Source organism: Peromyscus californicus, unplaced genomic scaffold (genome assembly GCF_007827085.1).
Source record: "Peromyscus californicus insignis strain IS unplaced genomic scaffold, ASM782708v3 Scaffold_22__1_contigs__length_63687245, whole genome shotgun sequence".
Classification (NCBI taxonomy): Eukaryota; Metazoa; Chordata; class Mammalia; order Rodentia; family Cricetidae; genus Peromyscus; species Peromyscus californicus.
The window spans coordinates 51,137,171-51,163,988 of NW_026294525.1; the positions used below are offsets into that span (position 1 = coordinate 51,137,171).

Consider the following 26,818-nt stretch of genomic DNA (forward strand, 5'->3'; position numbering starts at 1 on the left):
AATGCTCCCCTGCTCCTCCCTTTCCAGACCCTGACCTGTTCTCTTGAACAGCATCGGCCTACATCCCGTTTAGGCCTATGGAACGTGCAGGAGAGTTGCAACATTGTACTTTCTAAACAGGCTCCTGATTTGGGCTAGTGTCCACCTTGAAGCGATTACCAGCCTTCTGGTGATCAACAACAGTATTGGATGACACCTGCTGTATGCCATTTGCCAGAAACTATGGAAACTGCTTTAATGTATTACCTCATGCAGCCTGTGTGGTCCACGCAGCTGCTGGTGAAGAACTCTTTTCAGAGTGGGACAAAGAGCTGGCAGCAGAGCACACACAATGGCAGCTGCAGGGTTACTGGGAGAATTGTCTCACAATTGGTTCCTGATTGGTTCTGAGGGCAGTTCTTCAGCACTCGCTCACTTCAGTTAGCAGGCATCATGTACTTTCATTGTGAAGGACAGAGAGCTGGGCGCAGCATGCCAGCTGAGAGCACTGGCTTGCCCTTCCTCTGCGCACTCTTCTGTTGTCAGAGAGGTACATATTTCTCAGTCTTGTTTCAAATTCTGCTGACTGTGCACAGGAGCACCCAAGGACAATATCCTCCTCTTTACCCATCACACTTAATATCCATCTCTTCTAATTGAACAATCAACACTTGCAATTACTTTTCAACTGCAACTATGTAGTTTTTTTTCCACCTCGTACAACTGTCTAGTTTTTAAAGTGATTACTTTTCTCCCACAAAGAAGTGCTTTTTTTTTTTAATTTCTAAGTAAAAAACACGGAAAAAAGGCAAATGGAATTACTTTAAACTTTGATTATTTGTTTCAGTTAAGAGGTCAAGTCAATGAATGAGTCAGAATCCATAGACTTATCTTCCGTTTACTGGAGGAAGCAGCTCTTTGTGCTATGCATTTTACCTCAGATGGGATTTCAGAAATGAGCAAAATCTGAAACGTAGGAGTTCCAGAATGGGTCTGCCACCTGCCAGCTAGTTTCAGATCTCAGAGGGGACCTGCCTGTACTTATTTAATGGAAAGATAAATGTGTTCACAGAACTGTTACTATAAATTCATTTGGAATCGGGACAGAGGCTGCAATCCCGTTCCCCCCAGGCTGGAGCTGCTGGCAGATTTGGTTCACCATACCTTTGGGAGGCAATGCATTCTAGAGAGATGGCAGAGTGTGACTGTTATTCACAGTGCCCAAGACCTATTTCTTTTACTGTTAGTTAAAGCAAACTTTGGCATAACTTATATATTTATTCTTAATAATACTATTATACACTTACTATTTGCAAGGCATCATATGGAAAAACATGTGTGACACTACAAAGTTGGAGCTGTAATTGTCCAGAAGTGACTGTTATCTAGAAAGTAAACTAAGAAGAAGAGAGTAATGTAAATAAAACATGTAGAACATTAAGTGAGTTTTAGTGTTTCAGCCCAGACCAAGAACATTAATGTGAACACACACACACACACACACACACACACACACACACACACACACACACACTGTCAAGACTTACCAAATTATAACTTAAAAATTATTTTAAAAAATACACCTCTTTAAAAAAGATTGTGCCTCAGTTTTGTGGTTGTTATTATTATGTGTTTGTTTATTTGAGAGTGGTTTTCACATAGCTTTGGTCTGTTGGAACTCACCATGGAGATCAGGCTGATCTGGAACTCAGAGGTCTGCCTGCCTCTGCCTCTTAGTGCTGGCATTAAAAGTGTATGTCACCAGACCCTGCCTTCATTTTTCTCTGCTAAAATTTAATAGAGCTATCCCAAGGTCATTATTATTTCAAGGGCACAGACTTTTTTAAAAATGCCCAACCACCAGAATCAAAAATAGCATTGATGCACTTTTGCTAAAAGAAATCTTTGGAATATTTTAGAATTTCTTTCAGTGTTCTTTTCATGAATGTAGGCCAGAATTGTTTGACTCCACTTCATTTTAATTCCAAACAAATCTGTGTTTAATTTTTTTTTGTGTGTGTGTGGGGGGGCATAACTATCTCAGAGTGTCTATCTCAGAATTTATAAGATTTTATCGTGGTTGATAAAATGACTTGTCAATCAAACATAGACATGCTTAGTACTTATGGCTTAGTAAAGGGCTCTTTTTATAAATAAAATCCAAGTCTACATAAATATTTTAAAAGTTCAATACATTCTTTATTATGTTTTTATGTTTTAATATAAATGAATAATAAGAATATTATACAGTAACATAGTAAGAACATTTTATACAGACTCCAAAGCTGACTATAGTCTAACGTAGGACCTCAGGGTAGATCCCACTCTGGTTGAGAGATACTTGAACTAGCAGTGATGCATGGGCCTCTCCTTTGAATTATTGGGATTGAAATTTAACTTCATAATCTTCCCTTTCTTCTTCTGATATGAAATCTGCAGTGAACACTGTTCTTCCTTCTTGGATTCCAAAGTGAAGAGGTGTTTTAGTTTTCAAATAAATGTGACACACACATACTTGTACACAACTGTATGTGATTGTACAAATAACTCTGAATTTTTCTAACTAAATCATTTGGATTTAGTAAGTAAACAGTTTTTTAATAAAGTAGTTCATATGCTCAATTGTAGTGTAATTTTGAATATTATCTTTTGTATTTAACTCCAAAATACTCTTTAGAGTTGATATGACATAATGAAAATTAAATTAGGGACAGAATTATATTTAATTTAAATTCCACCTCAGAGATTTACCTTCACAAAACAGAGTTGTAAGTGTTTGTTTCTCATCGGAACTCCCCAAAATATGAAGGACTGCTGGATCAAATCATGGCTCTGTATTTAACCATGTGCAACCTTCTTTCTGCTTTTCATAGTTTTATGCAAATTTAAACATCACCAACAGGGAACAAGGCCTTTACTTTCTTGTTGTCTTTGCCAGCACCTGGTATCTTTTGTCTTTGGACAATACCAACTCTTACTGAAATGGGTGACTATAGCACAAATTCTAATTGGTCTTAATAATAAAAACCCAGAGTCAGATATCAGGGTGAAAACTGAAAGATCAGAGAAGCAGAGCAGCCAGCCACTAGAAAGACTTCTTACCTCTGGGAATCCTCAGACTGAGAGGGGCTGAGCTCCTGTCTCTACCCTGCCTTATCACTTCCTGTTTGCTCCTTGCAAGTGCAGGGATTAAAGTGTGTGCCACCACTGCCTGGCCTCCAGTAGCTAGCTCTGCACTTTGATCTCCAGCAAGCTTTATTTGTTAGAGCACAAACAAAATAACACATGTCACTGTCACTCTGATTTCGGTTTCTCTTGTTTTTAAGAAAATCAAGAAACTTTTCATGTATCTGTTGAGCATTTATCTCGCTTTTGACAAATGTCTGCTTAGCTTTCTTCTCAATCTTTATACCATGTTGCTAGCTTTTCTGCCCAATATTAAGTGTTGGATGTCCTCATACATATCCTTATAGATGCATTGTTTGTAATTATCTTCTTCCTATCTAGATTATGCTGTTGTTTCCTTTGCTGTAAAGAAGTGTTACTAGTTTCCTTCACTGAACATTTTATTTTTATGTAATTCCATTTGTGCATTTTCACATTTGTCTCTTGTTCTTTTTTAAAAAATGTTATTCATGCTAATGTAATTTCCATTGCTCCTTCTCTTAGTAGTTTAATGTATTACCAAGTTGTAACCAGGGCTTCCATCCTCACTTTATGAATGGCTCTCCATTTTGCTAGCCCATTTGTGGAAGTGTTCACCCTTCCTTCATTGCCTATGGAGTCACCTTAGTCAATACTCAGTAGACTGCAATGCCTGGTTTCCCTCCATTATTTTTTCCCATTGGGTGGTGTGGCTATTTTCCTCTAAGTGTTGTGCTATGTTCATAGTGTGTTTTTATTCAGGTAGATTAAGACATCTTGCTGTATTCTTTGGCCCAGATTTATTTGGCCATTCAGGTTCTTTTATAGTCCTTACACACTTTAGTCTTAAGTTTTCTACTTCTGTGAAGGAAGTCATTGCTATTTTAACAGGAATGGTCTGGAATCTATCATTTTAGGTCTTATGGAAATTTTCACAATATTAACTATTCTAATCCCTGAACATTTGCTCCTGTCTTTTTCAACTTATTCTAGCATATTCTATAGCTATATTGTAGGAAACATTCCCCTGTTTGCTTAAATATAGTTGAACATATTTTATTTTATTTTTGTGGCTGCTTTAAGTAGGACTACTTTGCTGATTTTCAACTCAGAGAAGTCACTATTGCTATAAAGCAAAGCAATTTATTTTGATGTTGATTTTATATCCTGCTGCTATGCTGAATTAGTTTATTAATTCTAATAGTGTTTTGGTGGTATGTTTAGTGTTTTTATATATAAGATTATGTCATCTGTCCATAGTGACAATTTGACATTTTTTTCTTTCCAAGTTAGATGCCATTTATTTCATGATTTGCCTAATTGCTCTGGGTAGAACTTCCAGTATCATCATGGATAAAAGTGACAATGGAGGGCATCCTGTCTTGCTGCACCTTAATGCATCACTGCCAGTTTTCCAGCATTCAATATGTTGTGAGCTGTTGTCTTGTTATAAATAGACTTTATCAGACTGGACTCTATTACTCCTAAGTTAAATCATTTTATCTGGTATGAGTTCTACATCTGTTGAAAAGATCATATGACTTTGGTCATTCCTTCTCTTGGTGTCTTGTATCAAGGCATCATGTTTATTGACCAATGTGCATTCATCTTTGCAAATACTTGAAACTCTGAGGCAAATTCATCTTGATTGAGTTGAATAAGTATGTGTGTGTGTGTGTGTGTGTGTGTGTGTGTGTGTGTGTGTGTGTGTGTGTGTTATACATGTTCAGTGGATGTATGCTTGTATGTGCAGAGGCCAAAGATCAATATTATCTTCTTCCACTATGGTTTACCTTCTTCTTAAGATAAGGTAATTCTCTAAACTTGAGACTCATCGTCAATAATTCTTTTAGGGTACTGTTTACACTAAAAACTCTCTTTAGTAGTATTTTCTTGAGGCTTTCTTTGTCTATGTTCATCAACAATATTGGCTTTTAACTCTCTTTAAGTTACAATCTAATCTCAATCAGCCATGTAATTTCTGTGGTATCAGTAAATCTTTGGTTTTACTTAAGCCTTCTTTTTCATTTTATAATTATTCTATATAAAGATTTATTATATATATTTATTATATATATTATATATTCTTATAAAGATTTATTAGTTTTATTTTTTTATTTTTTTATTTTTTTTGGTTTTTCGAGACAGGGTTTCTCTGTGTAGCTTTGCGCCTTTCCTGGAACTCGCTTTGGAGACCAGGCTGGCCTCGAACTCACAGAGATCCGCCTGGCTCTGCCTCCCGAGTGCTGGGATTAAAGGCGTGCGCCACCACCGCCCGGCTAGTTTTATTTTTTAAACATTTTTTCTTTTTAGATATGTTATATATTAATTTCTAACTGAGCTTCTTTGATTAGAAAATGACTGAAATATCCAATAAAATGTCCGATTCAACTGGGTCTGCTCAGTCATCTATTTCAGTATTTTCAAAAACTGAGTAATACTAAAAAGCAGAGAAAAAGTATTTGATAAGGCGCAATGGGAAGAAGAAGAAATAAAAAGGTCCAGTGATTTCAAGTCACTTCTATGTAGTGACATGAGTCTTAGGTTTAAATAGGGAAAGAACTGGGAAAGGGGGTCACGAGGTATTTATATATATCCATTCCTGGCCAAGGTGCTGTCTGGGTCTGCGTATGATTGATCTTTACTCCAATTTTGTTTCTGTGAGATGTCTGAAGAAGGTGTTATTGGTGCCATTTCTGGTTACTTCTGCTCCAAATTACAACTTTGCTACCACAGACACTTGTCCTCATTTCGGGGGCTATTGGTCCTGTGAGGCTTTGGTTTCAGTTCTTGTAACCCAAGGTGATTGGAGCTGAAGAAAATAGCTCTTGTTTTTGTACTTTCAGACCCAAAGGGGCACAAGGTGTGTTTGGTAGTCAGATATTCTTTGAGTAATTATGGAATATGAAAAGTGATTGAGACAGAAACAAAATGAGGGCAGAAAGGACAGCCTATTGTCTCATTTAGTACATTTTGGGCCCATGTAAGGACACACTATTTTCTAGAAACAGCAGTTTCAAGTGCCATTTTCTTTTCTGGCTCTATATTTTGCTTATTTCCACTCTAATATTTATTATGTCTTTCTTTTAATTAATTTGTTATTTGGTTGGTTACTGTGTTTTCATTTCCTTGAGGTACAGCACTAGGTTGCTTATGCAAATTATTTATGGTTTTAAAAATAGATATTGGTTGCTATAAATGCTCCTGTTAGTACTCAATAGCTATTGGTGAAATTATTAAGGCCACTCCATGTAGTTAAAAGTGGGATTTATTTTGTGGGGTAACTTACAAGTGAAGGGATAGGTTGCAGGGTCTGTGAAAGGTGTAGCGCAGTCTAGCGGTGTTCTCTGGAGAACTCTACTCGGTCTACCTTCAGCGTCCTGGGTCCAGGAACCAAGAGAGCTGGCCCATCCAGATCTGGGTCTTCAGGGTCCTCTCTTGGCCCCGCCTTGTAGGCGTGACAGTTACCAAAGCCTCAGTGGGGTTTGGAACTTCCAGATCAAAGCTGGAATGGCTACCCACTACAAACAGCTTTTTAAAAAAATTTTATGTCTCTATTTGTATTTCTCTTAAGATATTTTTTATGCACTTTATATCTATCTTCATCGACTGTTTGTTCAGGAATGAGTTATTTCCCCTATATATGTATGGTTTCCAAAGACTTTGTTGTTATTCACTTCTAGTTTTACGGTATTAGAGCCTGAAAAGATACTTAATAGAATTCCAATTTAAAATACCTGTAAAATTAGTGTGAATAGTTTTTGTTCTTATTTGTGATTTTGTCCTTTAAGCCAGACTCTGATATATTAGTTTCTTTTCCCATTGTTACAACAAAGTTCTTGACAAAAGTTACTTAAGGGAGGAAGAGTACATTTCAGTTCACAGTTACAGTGTGCAGTCTTGTGGCTAGCGTGGTAGCAGGGGTGTGAGACAGCTGGTTGTGGGTGGCCCTCTCTTGTCATTCATTCATTCATTCATTCATTCATTCATTCATTCATTCATTTATGTATTTGTTTACTTATTTATTGCCCAGGATGCTAGCCTGTGGGATGGTTAGTTCTTCATTCCCCAGTTAAGTTTCTGGAGAAATGGCTTCTTCCCAGAGGCCTGCCTTCTAGGTGACTCTAAGGCAGTCAAGTTGACAAGACTGACCAGCACATCAGGACATGGAATTTGAATTAAAGAGAAAATGGATGCTTTAAGGTGTTTTTCTGTGGTGATGCTGTGAAACTGCCCTGTCAATAATACTTGAAAGATTTTATCTCTGCCTAACTTTCTCAGACAGTTATATGGTATAAAATTTCATTACATTTTGGGAAAAATACATTTTTCAAATTTGGAAATTACTTTTAGGACTAGCAATGTGATATACTAGATGGATTTTTCAGATATTCACCCAGATCCAAACCAAATAGTGTAATTGTAAGGCTCATACTGGATTTCTGTATCGTATTCACTCCTCTAGGTACCACCATACAGCTAATAGGATAAGTGAAATTAGCCATCTGTTATTTGGAAAGTGAAGTTAGAGAATGTAAAGGACAAAATGACTACTCCTGTGTTTTGCCTTTGCAGTGTGCTGTTTAGCCTTCTTCCACGTCTTGTGGTAAAGCTCTTAGTATGCATTTGAATGGAAAAATACAGTCTCCTCATTTTGTCCTGTATTGTGGCACACAGTGTGATCTACAGGGTTCCTATTCAGTTTGGAATTCATTTCACAGCCCACTAATTGTGTGAATGAGAAAGGGAAATACATGCTTTTATTGTAAAGCATGCCAAGCAGATGGCTCAAAGTTCACTGCTACCACCTCTGCCAGTGCGGCCCTCTCCTGCAGGTATGAAATCTGGCACAGATCCCAAAAGCATGGTGAGAGGGTCTTCTTAACTCATCTCTTCACAGTCACCCAGCCTCGTGTTTCTTACGAATTATAAACATTGTTTTTTTATCATCAACTCACGAAGTGGCTGATTCCTTGAGCAGGTGCAGAACAGTAGAATTCATATTCATTTTACTTGAGAAGCCAAATGAACTTTTATTGATATGGAAATTTTGAGTGAAGAAAGCAGCACAGGAGATTAAGCTTAGGTTCTTGAAAAGGGATTAACACGTACCCTGAGATTCACTCTGTGGAATGATGCATCATGACTGAGAATGGATATTTGAAAATACAGCTGAAGACAAGATCTGGGCTTATATCTTTAAGATTTTTTTGAGTAAACCTCTTTAAAGTCTCTTTTATTTCTCCTGTACAGGGGAACTGTTTACTTACTTCTATGGATAATATGTGAGCTACATAATCATTCTAAATGTGACAATTTCATCCAATTGTATGTGATGTGTGGTGAGACAGAATAAGATGGACCCAGGCAGAGAGAGAGAGAGAGAGAAGAGAAATAAATAGCATGCTCATATATTTCCAGGTACAAAGGGGAAACCAGGGCACTGTATAACACAGTCTTTATTGCTTTCCAAAGAAAGGCCAGGTGGTCAACTGTTCCTAATGAGTTGTAGTAATGTGGTCACATTGTCTTAGCTCAGAGAACCACAAAATGCAGAAGAAATTGCTTTTCCCCCTAATATAAAGAAACACTGGGAATTTATATTTTCCTTACCCCATTCTTCCATTGATGCTGCCTGCCCTGTTCCACACTTTTGTGAACATGTATGTCCTTCCTCTGGGCTTTCAGACGGATGCTGCTCTGATGTATGATGCGGTACATGTCGTGTCCGTGGCCGTACAACAGTTTCCACAGATGACAGTCAGTTCCTTGCAGTGTAATCGACACAAACCCTGGCGCTTCGGGACCCGTTTTATGAGCCTAATTAAAGAGGTAAGAAGAGACAGGACTCTGAATGAGTTCAGTACAGTTCACCTAGCACTCAAAACAAAACAACCACAAAAACTGAAACATCTTTTCTTCCCGTAGAGAGGTAAAAATCACCTTTCCTTTCTCTCTAATTTTTACTGAAAATATGTTCTTCTCTTGTACAATGTATGCCTCCCTCTGCTCCTCCTAACTGCCCCTCCACATCCCCTCTCCCCAGATCCACTCCCCTGTTTCCTCTTCAGAAAAGAGCAGGTTTCTACAAGACAGCAGTGAAACTGGATGAAACAAGATACGATAAAACAAAGCAAAAGCCCTTATAGTGAGACTGTACAATAAAATAAAAACTGTGATTTTAAAATAAATCATTACAATATCTATCAGCATGCCTATGATGACCTAAACATATGAAACCTATGACCTATTGAAAGCTTGGTTGATGATAATAGCCTTATTTTTGAAAATCTGTCTCTGCTTTTTATTTAGGTATAGATGCAGAAGTCTAAAGAATAGTATTTTAGGCAATAAAATATCAACTGTATTTTTATAGTATTGTCATTTAGCGTACATAAAAGTTAAAATAATACATGAGGCATAGCTATTTTCATCTATAGAACTTTCTGAAATAAAATGTAAAACTATTTTATTTGAATTAACTATTCATATTAAAAATAAATATATCAGGTCTTGGAATATAGTTCAATGGTCAATTGCTTGCCTAGCATATGAGGCCTAAATTCAATCCCTATCACTTTGAAACACAAAAACAAAAATAATATACGGATTCACAAAGTGCAACATTTACTTCACACTGTGTAATGGAGTCATGTTTGTGACTATGTATTGTTTCCCTTTGATTTTGACCAAGCCCAAAGCAAGAAAAAAACAGGTGGAAAATTTCTCATTTACACCTATGTGCACACCCACTTTTTTTTCTTTTCATTTTTCTTTTCTTTCTATGAAGGGAAGTCCTTTGTTTGCTTAGCACACTTTTCTTGAATGAAAATTTAAATGGACATTTATCTTAGCTATGAAAACAATCACAGACATTGGTACACTTAAGATTTTTCATCATTGCCTTAAAATTAACAATCAATTCATATTGTAATGAATTGTTCATCATGGAACAAAAATACAAAGAAGATACTGAATAGGAACCTCACTATATTGGTAAACAATTTCCATGCATTTTCATGGTCCACTTTGCGTTGAACTCAGTTAGGAGTCCCGATTTTCCCTGAAGAACATGGTCTTTATTAGTAACTTCACACTCTACTCTACATTCACTTTTGGTTTAAAATACTCTCCATTCTCAGAGCTCTCTATTCGTAGATCACAGGTCTCAGTGGTTAAAGAATTGATTTTTCTGAACTCAGCATTTGAGCATTATGTCTGTGATAGATGTCCGCTGGCCCTGAAGAAAACAGCTATATGACATCCCCCACTGTATTTATTGTAGGGTGTAATTGAGAGCCTTGTCCACTAAATCACAGTATTCCCTGTAAGAGGACCAACAGGAAAAATTTCTTTCAGGTCTCAGTACCAGAAAAGCTGTTTATTCAAAGTAGCTGGAATGCCTCCAAATATGAAGAGTGCATATTACAATTTCATCATCTTTTCTTTTCTGCTTTGATTGCTAGGAAGTTGAAAATTGAGTATGTTAGAGAATTTTTATTACTTGCTTGGTTTTGCCTGTTATATTTTTACTGTTCTCTACCTAGTTCCATTTTGCTCTTTTCTACATATGTTCTGGTACTTTCTGATCCTTTTGTCTGTTGTTACATTAGAATTTTTTATCATCTGAATATTTTTTCTTTTTAAGACATTGGGTAAATAATTTTTTTCTACTGGAGACATATTGTAATATGAAACAGGTAATTACCACATTTTCTCTTTCATTTATAATTTATTAGCTGAAAATCATTTTGAAATGTGTGTATACTAGCACTAGTATCTGAGAAACAAGTATGGTGTCTAAGAAATGATGTAGAGATGATATTTATTTACATTCACTACTAAAATATTAATCATAGTATTTTAAGCACCATGTCTTTGGGCTCATAGTGCACATTATTTCAAACTATACAATTGTATGCTTATACCGCATCATTCAAAATTTTCATGTAATTACTTTTCCAAGCTATTTCCAGATGTCATATAATGGAAAACATATAATTTTGGTTAAATAACAGTCGAAATAGGAAAAAAAGTATTTAAAATGCAATCCATTCATATAGTGATATATTGTGTCCCCCAATATATTGTGCATCCTAATAAACTTATCTGGGGTCAGAGGACAGAACAGCCACTAGATAGACATAGAGGCCAGAAAATGGTGGCACACACACCTTTAATCCCAGCATTCTGGAGGCAGTTATCCATCTGAATCTCTGTGAGTTCAAAGCCACACTGGAAACAGCCAGGCATGGTGACACATGCCTTTAATCCCAGGAAGTGATGGCAGGAAGCAGAAAGGTATATAAGACATGAGAAGCAGGAACTAGAGCCTGGTTAAGCTTTTAGGCTTTTGAGTAGCAAGCAGTTCAGCTGAGATCCATTTGGATGAGGACTCAGAGGCTTCCAGTTTGAGGAACAGGATCAGTTGAGGAATTGGCAAGGTGAGAGGGCTATGGCTTGTTCTGCTTCTCTGATTTTCCGGCTTTAACCCCAATACCTGGCCCCGGGTTTGATTTTATTAATAAGACCTTTTAAGATTCATGCTACACATCGATTTACTCACCTTGGAGTGATTATATTCCTACCTCATTTTTCACTGGAAACATCTGATATAAAATAATTACAATATATTTTCCCCTGTCTTCTTCAGGGAAATGTGGCATTGATTATTATAAGGGAAACATGTTAACTGAAGTATTACAACAGACTTTTCTGTACTCAATTTTTTTCAAAGTAATACATTTCTTGCTGTTATAAATTTAGGGAGTTAGTCCATCATTTTTTTTAGTTATACCAAGTGATATATTCAACATCTTATCTCATATAATGTACCTTGCTAATTTTTCTAAGGAAAAAGCTTATACCTATAAACATTGATAATATAAGTTGAACATTTATATATCTACAGAACTTAGGAAGTTATTGAGGCAAAAACTCTTTCATTTCCTGAGAAATAAAGCAGCTTGTAAACTCAGAACGCCATCATACAGGAGCTCGGGTTACTAGTGATCACAGGACACCATCTTGTCTCCTGTCTCTTGCCTATTAATGTAAAGCAGCTCAGGTTACCAGTGACCACAGGATTCCATCTTACCTCCTGTCTCTTGCCTGTTAATTGTGGACGTTTGTTTTTCAGGCTCACTGGGAAGGCCTCACAGGCAGAATAACTTTCAACAAAACCAATGGCTTAAGGACAGATTTTGATTTGGATGTGATCAGTCTCAAGGAGGAAGGATTGGAGAAGGTACGTAAGTCCTTAGTTTTGAATATTTAATCATCAAATGAAACATGATAATGAAAAAAGAAACAAAGCTTTGTTAAAGTCACAATTCATGTTTCTTTAGCTTTATTAAACAATTTCCATATAATTCTCCAATATATTATAAGTACAATAATTGACAACAAAAATTTAAGACTAAAGGATTTTTGTAATTTAAAAAACATTATTTATTTTATTTTTATGTGTATGAGTATTTTTCCTTGCATTGTTATTTGTGTATCACTATCAAGCTTGGTGCCTATGAGAGTTAGGAGCTGGAGTTACAGACGACTGTGGCTGCCATTTTGCTGGTAGGAATCACTTCTAATTGTTTCCTACTTCTAATATGGCCTTAAATGATTTTTTTAAGGAAAAAAAACATTTTCATGCTGTGTCATTTTAAAGTGAAGTATCTAAATTAATATACAAAAAGTAAATTATGTGGGTACATGAGTGGAAAGGATAACACTGCCTCAGATTACATGATTCTGGGTCTAAGGTTCAGAGGCTTACTCTAAATATAATGTAGAATACTGTAGTATGTTAGTATTTCTGATGTATCAATTTAGAATTTTCTTATAGTTCATTGAGATGATCAGATATTTTGATAAGAGCTTAACAAAAGTTCTACTTGACTGAAATAATTTTGCCCTAAAGACAGTAAAGCAGATTTCATCCAGCAATTGCATATGGAGTTGAGTTGGGATAGCGGTTTCCCCAGGCTGACATATGCCAACATATCTGAAAGCTAGCTCAAGCTACCCAGGAGAGAAGAAAAGTACATATTTCTTTTATAATATCATGAAACAAATGTGCATACATAATGACCATTTGATGACCTGGGTGATAGAACAATTACTTTTGCCCACTGAGATTTTCAGATTGTACCACTCGTTGAAACAATGTAAAGTGAAGAATGCAGTATAAGAAACTGGAATACAGCCGGGCGGTGGTGGTGCACGCCTTTTATCCCAGCACTTGGGAGGCAGAGCCAGGCAGATCTCTGTGAGTTCGAGGCCAGCCTGGTCTACAGAGCAAGATCCAGGACAGGCACCAAAACTACACAGAGAAACCCTGCGTCAAAAACAAACAAACAAACAAATGAAAGAAAGAAAAGAAAAAGAAAGAAAAAAAAAAGAAACTGGAATACAAATCATGACACAGTGACTTCTGAACTATCTTGTTTTTAGAATGTAAACATTTCTTGGATCTAAGTCTGGATTTGATAATAGACTTTTATCTAACAGCCTTCTGGGATGTGATTACATTACATTTTGGAAATAGCTAAGTCACTAGTATGATTTCTGATGATAATGATGTTCTTAATATTGACAATGACCCAGTTTTCTTTGACTCAAAAATTAAGACGAGTATAGAGCATTCCCCTGGATTCCAATGGGCTCACAGAAAGACCTATATATAAAATGGTTTCCATGGATATGGGATAATTCTCCAATGCAAGAATAGTGAAACAGTGTGACTTATGGATATTACATGACACCTCAAAGTGACTTGTGTGCACTCCTGAAACATAAGTATTTGTTTTAAACATTTATATATATATAGCAATTCTCCTCAATGTTATTTGGTTCAAAATCCTCAAAGAAAGCATACACACAATAGATGAATATTTCTGAAAAAACTGAAGAATAACAGTAGATAAATTTCTTAGAATTAGCCTTTGAATAATGGGAAAATGTTGAGTCAAATTTTTCCTTATTATGTTTACTTTTATCTTTTTTGGAATGAAAAGTTTATTTTGTGTGATTGTATAATTACAGCTTTGCAGCTCATTTGTTATTTTATAGGGGCTCATAGTTAAAAGATTTCCTTGAGTTTCAGAAGAAACATAAGAAACTTGAACCATATTGGAACTGTTTAATGTTATGGAGACTTTTAGAAATGAGCTGGATGAATTTTGTTTTCTTTTGAGACAGACTTCATGTATGGTAGACTGGCCTCAGTCCCCACTATGTACCATAAAATTATGCTGAACTTCTGACCTTCCTGCCTTTCTCTCCTGAGTGCTTAAAATCATGCCATATATATATATATATATATATATATATATATATATATATATATATATATATATATATGTATGTATGTATGTATGTATATGTTTTGGATCAAACTTAACACCTTGTGCATGTTAGTCAAGCATCCTCCCAAATGAGTCATATCCCCAACCCAGAAAGCCTTTCATGTTATGAGATTCTCAGTGTAAACATTTGATGGTTAATTTGTCAGCTTGGCAGGGTCTAGAATCATCTTTGGAAAAACCATCTGATAATGCCTCTTAGGGTATTCCCAGGAGGGTTTTGATGAGGTAAGAAGACTCAACATAAAATTAGGCATCACTGTACCTTGGGCTGGAGTCCTAGCCTAAATAAAAGTATAAACAGACTGAAAATATAGCCACTCTGTTTGCTATGGATGCAGTGTGACCAGGTGTCTCATGCTTCTGTTGCCAAGAGCTCCCGACGTGATGGACTGAACATCATACTGTGAGCTACCATTAATCATTGATTCCGTAAGCTGCTTATTGTCCGTTATTGATAAAAGGATGAGCAAAGTAACTAAGACATTTTAATAATTACTGAAATATGAGCATAATTAGAATATTGATAGAAGAACACTCTCACACTTCTTATTATTACAACTATGTAGAAGAAAATCCAGAAATAACAAATAGGTTGCTATTATTGAGAGAGAGAGAGGAGTGTGATATCCTCAGGGCACTGAGCCTGGAATTGTGTTACAATTAACCTTTCTATTTCAGTAACAACTACAGATCAAAATACACTCTTCTCATGCATATTGGCAAGGGCTTTGACTCTCCAGTACACATCTCTTAAAGCATCTTTAGACAGTGCCTACTTTCAAGCAGAGCAGGGGTCATTGGGTACCATTCCAGACTTTATCTATGTTAGACAATAAGACAGATGAATTTCTTGCTGAAAAGACTTCTATTCAGTGCACAAGATCAAGAAAATGAAAAACAATTCTTCTCAACACTTAAATAATTTTCATTGGAACAAAGTTCATATTGTCTATTGTGCATTCAAAATGCACTTAAAATATTGCCACATCCATTGCTGGAACAAACCAGGACATGTATTACCATATAGCTATGATGCCGTCCTCAGAATCATCTTAGTTCTATTATCCTTAGATTCCATTCATCAGACCATAACATCCAGACAGGTGTTCCCTAAAACAAGTTGGCTGTAGCTCTGTTTAGAACCTTCTGTGGCTTCCCACTTTGTTTTTTCCCCAAAATCCAAATATGACTTGGAAAGCACTGCTTACCATCCTCTCAGTGCTATTTATGATTTATCAATACGCATCATGTTAGCTAGAAAAATACCTCATACTTTCAACTATTTAATGTAGCCATGCCTTGAAAAAGTATCTAGCACAAAGTACGTCTTCAGGAGATTTTTTATCAGCCTTTGAAAGAATGAAGGGGCACTATGAAAATCCCAAGACATAATTCACACAGACTACTTACTCTAATATCTGAGGGAGAATTATCTTTCACAACAGCATTGAGAACAGAGAATGGCAATAGCCAGGTTCCAGATGCCCAATACTATGTAGCATTTTCAAGGAATTGGAGGATTTTATAGTGCAGGTGAGATGACAGTAATGTTTATAGTGACAAGAGTGTATATAACACAAGTATAAAATGTGACCCTCTAATGATAAAGTTTCAAAACGTTGAAGGTATAGAAATATCATTGTCTCATTTATAGATTTTTTTCTTTGTGGAAATGAACAAAAGCCCCATAAAAATAAGCTTGTTATTTGGAACTACCTCTAGGGAAACACCAGCTACTGTTCTTAAGCCGACACTCAGAGAAAGACAGGGGGTCGAAAGTTTCATATTGGGAAGGACGAATGTCTCAAGCATGCCCTGATTGGAGATTGCTAACATGGAAACAGGAAGAGATATAGCTAGGAATGCACATCTTGAATGTTGTTTACAAGGTATATTAGACATTTCTTTGGTTCATTCAAAAGTTGCAAGGCTATCACCACATAGGGGTGCTGTCATTTGTGGAATGGATACTGTGCATTCTCTGCAGACCATTGCAGATGTTATTTGGCTTCTATAGTCTTGCCTCAGAGGTCCTGAGTCAAAGTATAATACACATTTTGGCATTATCTATTTGCATGTTCAGTGTGTAAATGGAATTCTTGAAGTCATTCAGAGGGAGAAGGAAAATGGTATTAATGAATCAAAAAGTTGATTAATGAAGAAATATCAAAATGTCTTAAAATTAACAGTATAATGATGTCTATCATTGGTAAATATGCATTCAAAATATGGCATACAACTGGAAATAGTTTAGTGTAACTTGCATTGCTCCCCGAACTGTTGTGAAATTGGGAAAGACCAGCTTCAGATGAGACAAGCACATGTTTATTGTGATAAGATATAAATTCATTTAAAATGAATTTAGAATATTATTTGAAAGGATTGCATTTATAGCAAGAAGAATTGGAAAGCTTTACAAAAACAAATTTTGGCAGAGTTGATGATACCAAAGGCAAATGTCATTCCATTGCAAACTGAACAAACTAGTTACTACTTTTAGGAAAATAATCATTTACACCTAAAACAAAATCTATTGTCTGAAACTATAATCAAATAATAATGTCAGTCCCACCATATGACTGTGTTTTTAATAGTATGTCATGTCTTATATGATCACAACATCATGCATTTTCTAAAGGTGAAAAGTCAGTCATTTCTTATTATACATTATTTGCTCTTCAGAAAGATTATTATTGTACAGAAGATATTTGCCTTTAATTTGTGGTGCAAATTACATTTCAGCTCCATTCTTCCTAAAGTGTCAAATTTTGTATCTGCATACCCTCATGATTTTGATATCTATATTAAAATATATGCCAAAATAAAAGACCTCCCTGCCTCTCCAACTGAAATATATGTATTATTAAAATAGACTATATCTTGTTAAATATATTTCTTTGAAATTAAATTTGTATACTAATACTATGCTGATTTTGAAAAGTAAAAGTTGCAAGCAAGACATTTATTTGGCCAGTTATAGTAAGTCAGGGTGTGGAACTGTTAGGCAGTATGAAAAATTACAATGCTAATCATAGTTTCATAATAAAATCAATTTCTAGCTTGCTTGTTCTGCAGGAAGGTCTTAAAAATGTGATAGGTATAGAATAGATGTTTTCCAAAGTTTATAAAAGTCAGAATTTATAAATTATTATTTATCATATAGACACACACTTTTAATAAATTTATAATAATATAAATATAATAAAATATATAGATTAAATATTCATAAGTAAACCACTTTAAAATTTAAAATATTTGTAGGGAGTAAAGGAAAGGGGGAAATGATATAAGTATATTATAATCTAAATAATAAGAGAAGTAATCAAAAATTAAGTTTGTCACGTTAAACTTACAAATAGTTTATTTTTATTTTTATTCATGTGTATGAATATGTCAGAAAGACTTTCACATAGCTTGGAGCTGTAGTTACAGGTGGTTGTAAGCTACCTGCTGTGTGTGCTGGTGCCCAAGGTCCTCTGGAAGAACAGCAAGTGCTCTTAAGCATTGAATCATTTCTCCAGCCATCCTTGTGCTTGACATTGAATTGAAGCTTTATTTCAACATGAACGTTCTTTAGTTTCTCAGTAGCTACCATTTGTATCTGTACCCACAAGAACACATAAATTTGTAATTCATGGACCTGTGATTGGAGCTCTGGGGTTCTGTAATGCATGGACAGGATAACAGCAGCAGTAAAATGCTGCTTTCCTAAGTCTGCAGGTGTGTATGTTTGATGTTGTCTTAGTTTGTGTTTTCTATTGCTGTGAAAAGACAATGTGACTACAGCAACTTTTACAAGGAAAATATTTAACTGAATTTGTGGCTTACAGTTTCGACGTTCAGTCCATTATGATCATGGCAGGGAGCATTGTAGTGTGCATTCAGATGGGGTGTTGGAGCTGAGTCCTTACCACTTCATTGGCAGAAAACAGGAAGTCTAGTGACTGTTATACTAAGGGAAGCTTGAACAACAGAGACTTCAAAGCCCGTCTTCACAGTGACACACTTCCTCCCACAAAGTCACACCTCCTAATAGTGCTAATCCTTTTGTGAACCATTTTCTTTCAAATCACTGCATTCCACTCCCAGGCCCCCAAAGGCTTATAGCCATATCATAATGCAAAAAATGCATTCAGTCCAACTTCCAAAGTTCCCATAGACTATGACAGTTTCAAATTCCAAAGTCTTCTGAGAAGAAAGGCAATTTCTTAACTGTAATCCCCTGTAAAAATCAAAATAAAAAAGCAAATCACATACTTCCAACATATAATGGCAAAAGATATAAATTATCATTCCGTAATGCAGGCAAGGGAACATAGCAAGGAAATACTGGACAAATGCAAGACCAAAAACTGGCTGGGCACACTCCAATTTCTACACATCTATGTCTGGTGTCAAAATGTTCTTCAGGTCTCCAATTCCATTCTGCTTTTTTATGACTGCAACATACTTTTTTCTCTTTGGTTGGTTCCAATCCCTGTTAGTAGCTATCCTCAACAGTTATCCCAGGACTCTGGCATTTCTAACATCTTGGGTTCTTCAAGATAATACAGGCTTCAACTTCACAGCTTTACCCAATGGCCTCTCTGCTACGCTTCTATTCAGGGACATCCCTGGCACATGCTTGGCCTCAGCTGCTTTATTCCATAATTCCTTTCTTCTATCCTTAACTCTAAAGTCAGAACCATGTGGCTGAAGATGCCCAATTCTGCTGCTTGCTGGGGCTGGAAGATGGCCCTCATTTTCAATTACATCTTTGCCAGCTTTCTTTATTTCGCAGCCTAAGCTTGGATGTCCTGAAACTTGCTCTGTAGACCAGGCTGACCTCAGTCTCAGAGATCTGCCAGCCTCTGCCTTCAAGTGCTGGGATTAAGGACATGCACTGCCTCACCCAGCTCTAAATTTTTCTTTAGTTCCTTTATACAAATTGGAAATTTAGCTGGGTGGTATTTTGCCCTGAGGTCACCACTCCCTTTATTCTATTTCTTAATCTGTTTATTTTCTTGAACAAACAATTTAGCTCCATTCCTCTTTTTGGTGCTCTTATTCTCCTCAAATATTTTTCCTTGCTGAGTTTGCTCCTTTTCTTTATAAATCTTCATTATAATTAAAACTAATGTCCACATGACAAGAGTCTATACTAGGCTGTTTGGAGATTCCTTCTGCCAATGGAATTAATCCAAGACTCCTCACTTTAACCTCAGGCAGACTCCTCAGACAGGGGCAAATGGCAGCCACTTGCTTCACCAAAACATCATAAGAGCGATTTCTAAGCAACATACTAAAATTCTTCTCTGAAACCTTTTGAGCCAGCTTCCAGAATTTCAATTCATTACCAGCACCATTGTTGTCTATGCTCCTACTAATATGCCCCATTAAGCAGTGCTTAAAGCAACCTACTGCTTTTCTAACCCAACATACCATGTCCATATTACTCCAAACAAAAGCATGGTCAAGCCAATCACAGCAAAACCCCAGTCCCTGGTACCAGTTTCTGTCTTTATTTGGGTTTCCTATTGCTATACAAAGACATTGTGACCACAGCAACTCTTATAAGGAAAACATTTGAGTTTGTGGCTTACAGTTTCATAGATTCAGTCCATTATCCTCATGGTGGGGAGCATGGCAGAGTGCAGGCAGACGTGGTGCTGGAGCTGAGAGTCCTTACATCTTCATTGGCAGGCCACAAGAAGTCTAGTTATTGTCACACTGAGGGAAGCTTGAGCAAAAGCTGGTCCCCACATGGCACACTTCCTCTAACAAGGCCACACCTCCTAATAGTGCCACTCCTTTTGGGGACAATTTTTTTTCCAAACTACCTCAAAGGTTCACTGTAATTTCCAACTGTTCGTGAAGAACTTTAATAGGCTTTACTTCTCTTATGAAAAGTGGTATTTTCTATAGGAATCTTCACTGTTGAACTTCCACTGGCCTGTAGAATCCTGTTCCTATTAATGGCCTAAATAAAAGACATCTAAATAGGATTTACAGTTTTCAAAGTTTATCTACACTTGAGTCTCCATGTCAGATAAATGAGAATTATTTCTTTAATAGAATTCTAGATATATGATACACAGAAGTTATTATCTTTCATGCTTGATAGTATTTGGTACATACATCCTGGTCCCTATGGTAGCAATGAACTGAACTTTCTCAAGAACTGATTTCTATTGCCTCCCTATAGGAAGCCATTGTCAATGACAACATTGTCCAGTGATCTTAAAGATACTCAGAACTGTGTTTGCCTTCTAGGCTACATTAAGATGAATGTATTTGTTTGCAAATGATTACCATTTAATTTGTCTCTGATTTAGAATTAATCATATTCCTTGACTCAGAACCATGTGGATATTTCCATGTTGCCTTATTTATAGTTGTTACTTTCTTTGACAATTTTTAATCTTCAGTTTGGTGGAGTATTTTTAAAAAACATTTTTGGATGATGTTTTTGCTTAAAAGCCAGTAGGATTTCTTCATTTCTGGGCAGACAATTTCTTGTTTCAACCCACAAATTTCTTATTTGTCCCATCAGATAACAAATACAATTTGAAGTTTTCTTTCTTGATGAATTTTAACTAAATTAACTGAATTTTAAATACTAGGCAGGAGATTTCAAATCCAACCAAATCTGAAGTGCATATATCCTTGGAAAATGACATTGTTGAGAACACTTAATTCACCAATCCAAATTTCACTTAAAAAAATGTAAACCCCCTTGGACCTGCGTCAACTGAATGTACCAGGCTCTACTGACTCCCCATGGGGAGGCCTTACCTTTTCAGAGGAGTAAATGGGGGGGGGGAGGTTGGGAGAGAGAGGCTGGGGGTAGGTGGGAGGAGGAGGGAAGAGAGGGGGATCTCTGGTTGCTATGTAAAATGAATAAAAACTCTTTTAATAAAAAAATGTAATCTCACCACCAAGCTCTTAAATTTGTAATTAAACAAAAGATTACATTTATCCTAGACAAAAATGAAAACCTAAATGTGAAAAATAAAAGTTCATAATACTAATCCCTTTTTTACAAGCAAATTATACATTTAATGAGTTACTGTTCTCAACATGCACTATAGTTCTCAAATGGTGAATTAATAGGATTTTCTTTACACTGTGCTTACATGCCAATTAACATATATGAATGTAGCCTGTTCCCTTTCATGCTGAGTACTTGCTAGTAGACAACACAGGGCTTGTATAACATGATTTCTGTCTGTCTTTGTGAAATCAGGTGCTAGATAGATATTTTTTTTGTCTTAGTTCATACTCCAGTGGAAACACTCAACTACCAAATATTGACAGCAAACCACATTAACTTACATGGAGAGAAATAACACTAAAATCAGGAACAACACAAGCTTGTCATCATTCCTGATTTAAAGTTGAACTTCAAAGTTCTAGTAATAAAAAGCTGCACACATCCACTGTGTTCACTGGCATAAAATGTCTGTATACAAAGAGTACACAATACAGCCTCACCTATAAGAAGGCATTGGTTAGTAAATCTGTTTAAATAGGGGCACAAGGAAGCACTGGGGTAGTTTATCTAGGTGAGATTGTGCTAAAAATCTCCTTTCCAGAAGTATTTTTAACACTACAAAAGATTATTTTAAAAGCCCTAAAGACTTCTTGGTGTAGATTTACTCTACCAGAGGTTAGGCCGACTAGAAGTCAGTCCCTTCTATAAGCCCATCTATACTTGTTAATTTATCCCGGATCCCGGGTTTCCCCTGTCTTTTAGCTTGGTCTGTGATATGGACTACTCTCTTTATAAGGAGAGAATGAAATAGAGCCATTACCCTATTCATCAGTTTCTAGTAGCTACCAACGTATCATCAAATGTGGTTTACTTTGGAGAATGAAAATTTTAATGGTAAATGAAGGTCCCACACGGACGGTGGCAGTATGGTGAATTATTTTCTTCTTTAATGTCACACTTCGCTAGACACACTTCACAGAACAGTGAATCATGCTTAAAACAAGCAGCCTATGCTTTATGACAGCACATAATGCTGCAGAGGACAGTGGTGACAGTCTTTTTGCAGCCCCCTCTCACGGGTGCCCGATGGACAATTCACAAAGTACATTTGCTGTTTTATAGATTGGAACGTGGGATCCAGCCAGTGGCCTGAATATGACAGAAAGTCAGAAAGGAAAGCCAGCAAATATCACAGACTCCCTGTCTAATCGTTCTTTGATTGTTACCACCATTTTGGTAAGTGTTTGTTTTTCGATTATTTTAGAAAAATGTAGATATCATGGATGTAGATAGAAAAGGATATTTAAATGGGAATACTAATGAACAGAATGCAATGTGTCTTATAGTCATTTAGCAATTACTGTGAAACAGAAAAGTCAATGTTAATTCAATTCATATTTTATATTGTTAATCTTCAGTGATACAAGCTATATGAATTTTTTAGGTGTCTATATTGAAAGAAGCTTCATGTATTATTGAAAATCTTTACATTTGCACAGAATTTGCTACTATTGATGCATTGCCCATGTCCGGATTTGAAAAACATATAGACATGCAGATGCATATAATTAAATGAATAGCCAAACATAAACTCTTCTTTTACTGAAAATGTATTTCTCAGTATATAGCAATTATTTTTCAATATTTTCTATAATAATTACACTTTAACCTTGTTTTCAATTTCATTGTTTCCAGCTGGACTAATAGCTCTCATTTTACTAATTTCCTTTATGAAATATAATGGAAAGTAATTTTAAAAACCTGAAACATTTTCACTGCCACCATAATTAAATCAATGCTGATGAGTTGGATATTTTAGCAGTGTCATAATTACATGTTTTAATTAGATTGTCAGTAGTGGTCACTTATGCCATTTGCAAAGGAGAATCTTATTTTTAGTATAAGTAGAGGCTTTTAGATTATTTAGTCAGTATTTCCTATCATGATAGTTTACTAGTGCCCTTTCTAGATCTCCTTTGACCAGAGGAAACAAAGCTAGAGTCTCAGAAAACACCTGTAAATACTTAGCAGAATAATCTCCGAATTTGAGTACAGTGACAAATCACCCCATGAGGAAATCATTTTTTTGGATCTTAGTAGCAAATATGGATGTCAAAACTGGAGGCATGTCAAGATGGAATACTTTGGATTAAAAGCTTTTGATAATGAAGCAATGCTGGCAACCATGACCTAAGAGCTTTGGGGTGCTGAGGCTTTTCATTCTCCAGCTGAGGACTTCAGACACTTCTATATTATATCTAAAACCTTTAAGGCCCTCTTCAACCCGATTTAGGTCTCCCCCTGCTTTTTCAAGCATTGACTTCTGTGTGCACCAAACAGAACAATTCTTCAGCCCAAACTTCACTACAGGCAATCACACACCTGACGTCTTATGCATCAAGCCATTTGTCTTTGATGTTACAGCTTCTTATTAGGACTGTTTCAGTAGATAGGCACTTATCCTTCTGCTGATAGCCAGCCTCTTCTCCTGTGCTTTTTATTTTAATTACATAATGATATTATTACTTGTAGGATTTCCTGCTATACAAAATTTTAAATAATTCACAATACTCAGTAAAACATAAAAATATTTCATCCTTGACATTCAAGTCCGTAGGGTCTTAACTCTTGCCACACTTTATTATTTCCTCATCAGGAAATCGGTTCTGATTGAACTGGGATAACCAGGTACCCTCCTTCTATTGTGGTTGCTTAAGCTTTGCTGTCTTTACTTTGCATATGTTCTTCTCCAATTGTGACATTATTGCATTTTCACTCACATACAATTCAGAACTAATAGTATGCATTTTTTGTTTTATATGCACATCATCTTCAAAAACATTATTAAGGAGCATAACTTGACTGTGTCTCTCTTCTCTACAACACGTATCCCACAAATCTCAAAGAGTAAAGATGCCTGAGACATCTGCAACCTATGAGAACCTGTGTTCTCCCAACCAAACTTCCAAATGTGTCCTCTACTTTATGACTACAAACATTTACTCAGTTCTTTATTTTCTCCTTATAGTTCACATATCAATTCATCACCTAGCTTCAGCTCTTAAATGCCCATGCCATGAAGGGTTATAATTATTCTGCTTAGTTAGGTGTGTGCTAAGGTGGGAGGCTGTGTGCTTTACACTCATAATATTCTACCAAACCGTTTGCCATGCATAAAGAAGGAATTTTCAATTTGTGCATATCTCTGTCTCCCTTTATTGTGAAATCACACAATGCCAGTAATCAAACTTTGTATGCTTTTGGTTTCTTACTGCCAGAGTTGAGTTCCATTTACATAACACTCAATTAATATTTACCAATATTCATAAAACAAATGATATTTTATTAACTTTAAAATTATGGAAAATAATACCTTTTAAATGATTATATTTAAATATTTTTAAATATTCAGGTTATTACATTTGTCTAATAAAAGAAAGTAACTCGTATCACATATTTTTTTAATATCCCTTAATTACTTAGGGCTTCTTTAAAAAAGAAATTTATATATTTTTTCAATCATAAACAATTTTGCATTTATTAATATAGAAGTACCATTTAATTACAGATTTTGTCTGTTTATTTGTTTTGTGGTCCTAGGGGATGAACCTTGGTTATTGCATATGCTAGGAAAGTGTGCCAGCTTGTTTTAAGACAGGGTCTGTCTCGCTGAGTGCCAAAGCCAGCCTTGATCTACAGTTATAGCTCAGGCTATCTTGGACTTTGTGATCGACTCAGCCGCCCTTGTAGTTGGGGTTATAAGCATGTATTAGCAAGGCGACGTAATTGACACTTACATCATAGCCAGCTATAATATTACTATACAATGCTCAAAGCAAGCCTGAGGCATTTGAGATAATGATTCTGTGTTTCAGGCTTGGTTATTTTTATTTATAAGAGTTCCATAGATAGTAGTGATTTGTAGTGATACTTGACAACTACTGGTTAGTACAGCATTCCTTATACCTAATGTGATTATCTATCAAATACGTATGATGCTTAGATTTTATAAGTGTACTATTTATATTTTAGAGTCTTTCAATATGCTAATTTTTAAAAGATTCTATCATGTCCTAAAAGGAAAAAGTAAGTGATCTTTTCTCCATATCCCCTAATTGTTTGGGTTTTTTTGGTGTTTGTTTGTTTTTTGCTTAATACTCTTGTCATCAAGAATATATAATAAAAAACAGACAAATTCAAAGAAATTATTCACCATGTTTATCCTGAACTTTTGCAATATCTTGCCATGTAATTCATAGGTGTGACATCTGGATAGGATCGTTAATTGTTTCCTGCCCTTGGCAGCTTGCATAGTATTTCTGGTACCATGGAAGCCAGACAGAAAGAAAGGGGCTTTGAGGGTAGATCCAGCTCACGTCATCCAGGTCCTGTGTTCTAAGTGTGCAGCGTCTGCAGCAGGAGGGACTTCGGCTCCGAGAGGCAACCGAGAGCAACAGTCTATATTACTTTAGGAACTGCCTGCATTACTAACCATTTGAAAGGAGCTTCCCTATGCCTGGTGCTGGTCCTTTGTTAGTCTATGGGTTTCATGTAGATCATTGTCAGCCCAAGTGGCTTAAGCTCTTTAAGCTGTAGGTTTGCACGCGCACGCGCGCACACACACACACACACACACACACGTACGCATACACTTACATGTATTGTGTATAATCTTAAGTAAATATAAAATAATATGATTCCATGAGGCTTTAATCCTACAACTTTGATGTCATTTGTTCTTTGTATTTCCTCTTTCTGTACTGACCTTCTTCTCTACTCCCAAGTTGGAGCCCCATTTTCCTGTTTCATAACATTTGTATCCTGCTATACTAAACACATTTATTGAGTAATGAGAATATACTCACAATTTTGTGCTAATATCTGTATTTGATGGATAGAATATATTTATAGGTTTGAGTTTATACACCTTAGGAATTACAATGATCCATACAGGGAACTACATACATGCACATACATCCACATACACGTACCACCTATGTAAAGAAAAAAAAGTAGCATGTTTGATGCTTTAGTTATAGATTTATTCTGAGGCCATGAGTGGAAAAAATGTCAAATTAAGGCTCATTAAAAATTGGCAGCTATGGATTATACTGTTTTAGTAAATTAGAGGTTGTCAATTTTCCTCCAATAACTATGGTGTCACTAGCATGGAGTAGTTAGTTGGGATTCAAGTACCAGGCATTGCTTTCCTCTTGTTTATCTGATCTGAAGTCCAATTAGAAACCTGTTGGTTACTGCCAAGGTATGTGTGCCACTGCTGTACCTCAGTGTTATGCTGGTCAGATACATCTAAAACACTCCTGCACCCGAGGTTCAGGGAACACTGTAGAAGAGG

The 26,818-nt window shown here is 36.0% G+C and overlaps 1 protein-coding gene across 7 annotated transcripts in view; it reads left to right on the forward strand.

The window, feature by feature from the left end:
- The window catches only part of Grik2 (glutamate ionotropic receptor kainate type subunit 2), a 631,845-nt gene that overhangs the window by 362,834 nt on the left and 242,193 nt on the right, over nucleotides 1–26,818 (forward strand). For all 7 annotated transcript variants that reach the window (XM_052751379.1, XM_052751385.1, XM_052751382.1 and 4 more), the window contains 3 exons: nucleotides 8,812–8,955; nucleotides 12,263–12,370; nucleotides 22,585–22,698. In XM_052751379.1, the coding sequence (XP_052607339.1) occupies nucleotides 8,812–8,955; nucleotides 12,263–12,370; nucleotides 22,585–22,698 (366 nt within the window). The remainder of the gene's footprint in view (nucleotides 1–8,811; nucleotides 8,956–12,262; nucleotides 12,371–22,584; nucleotides 22,699–26,818) is intronic.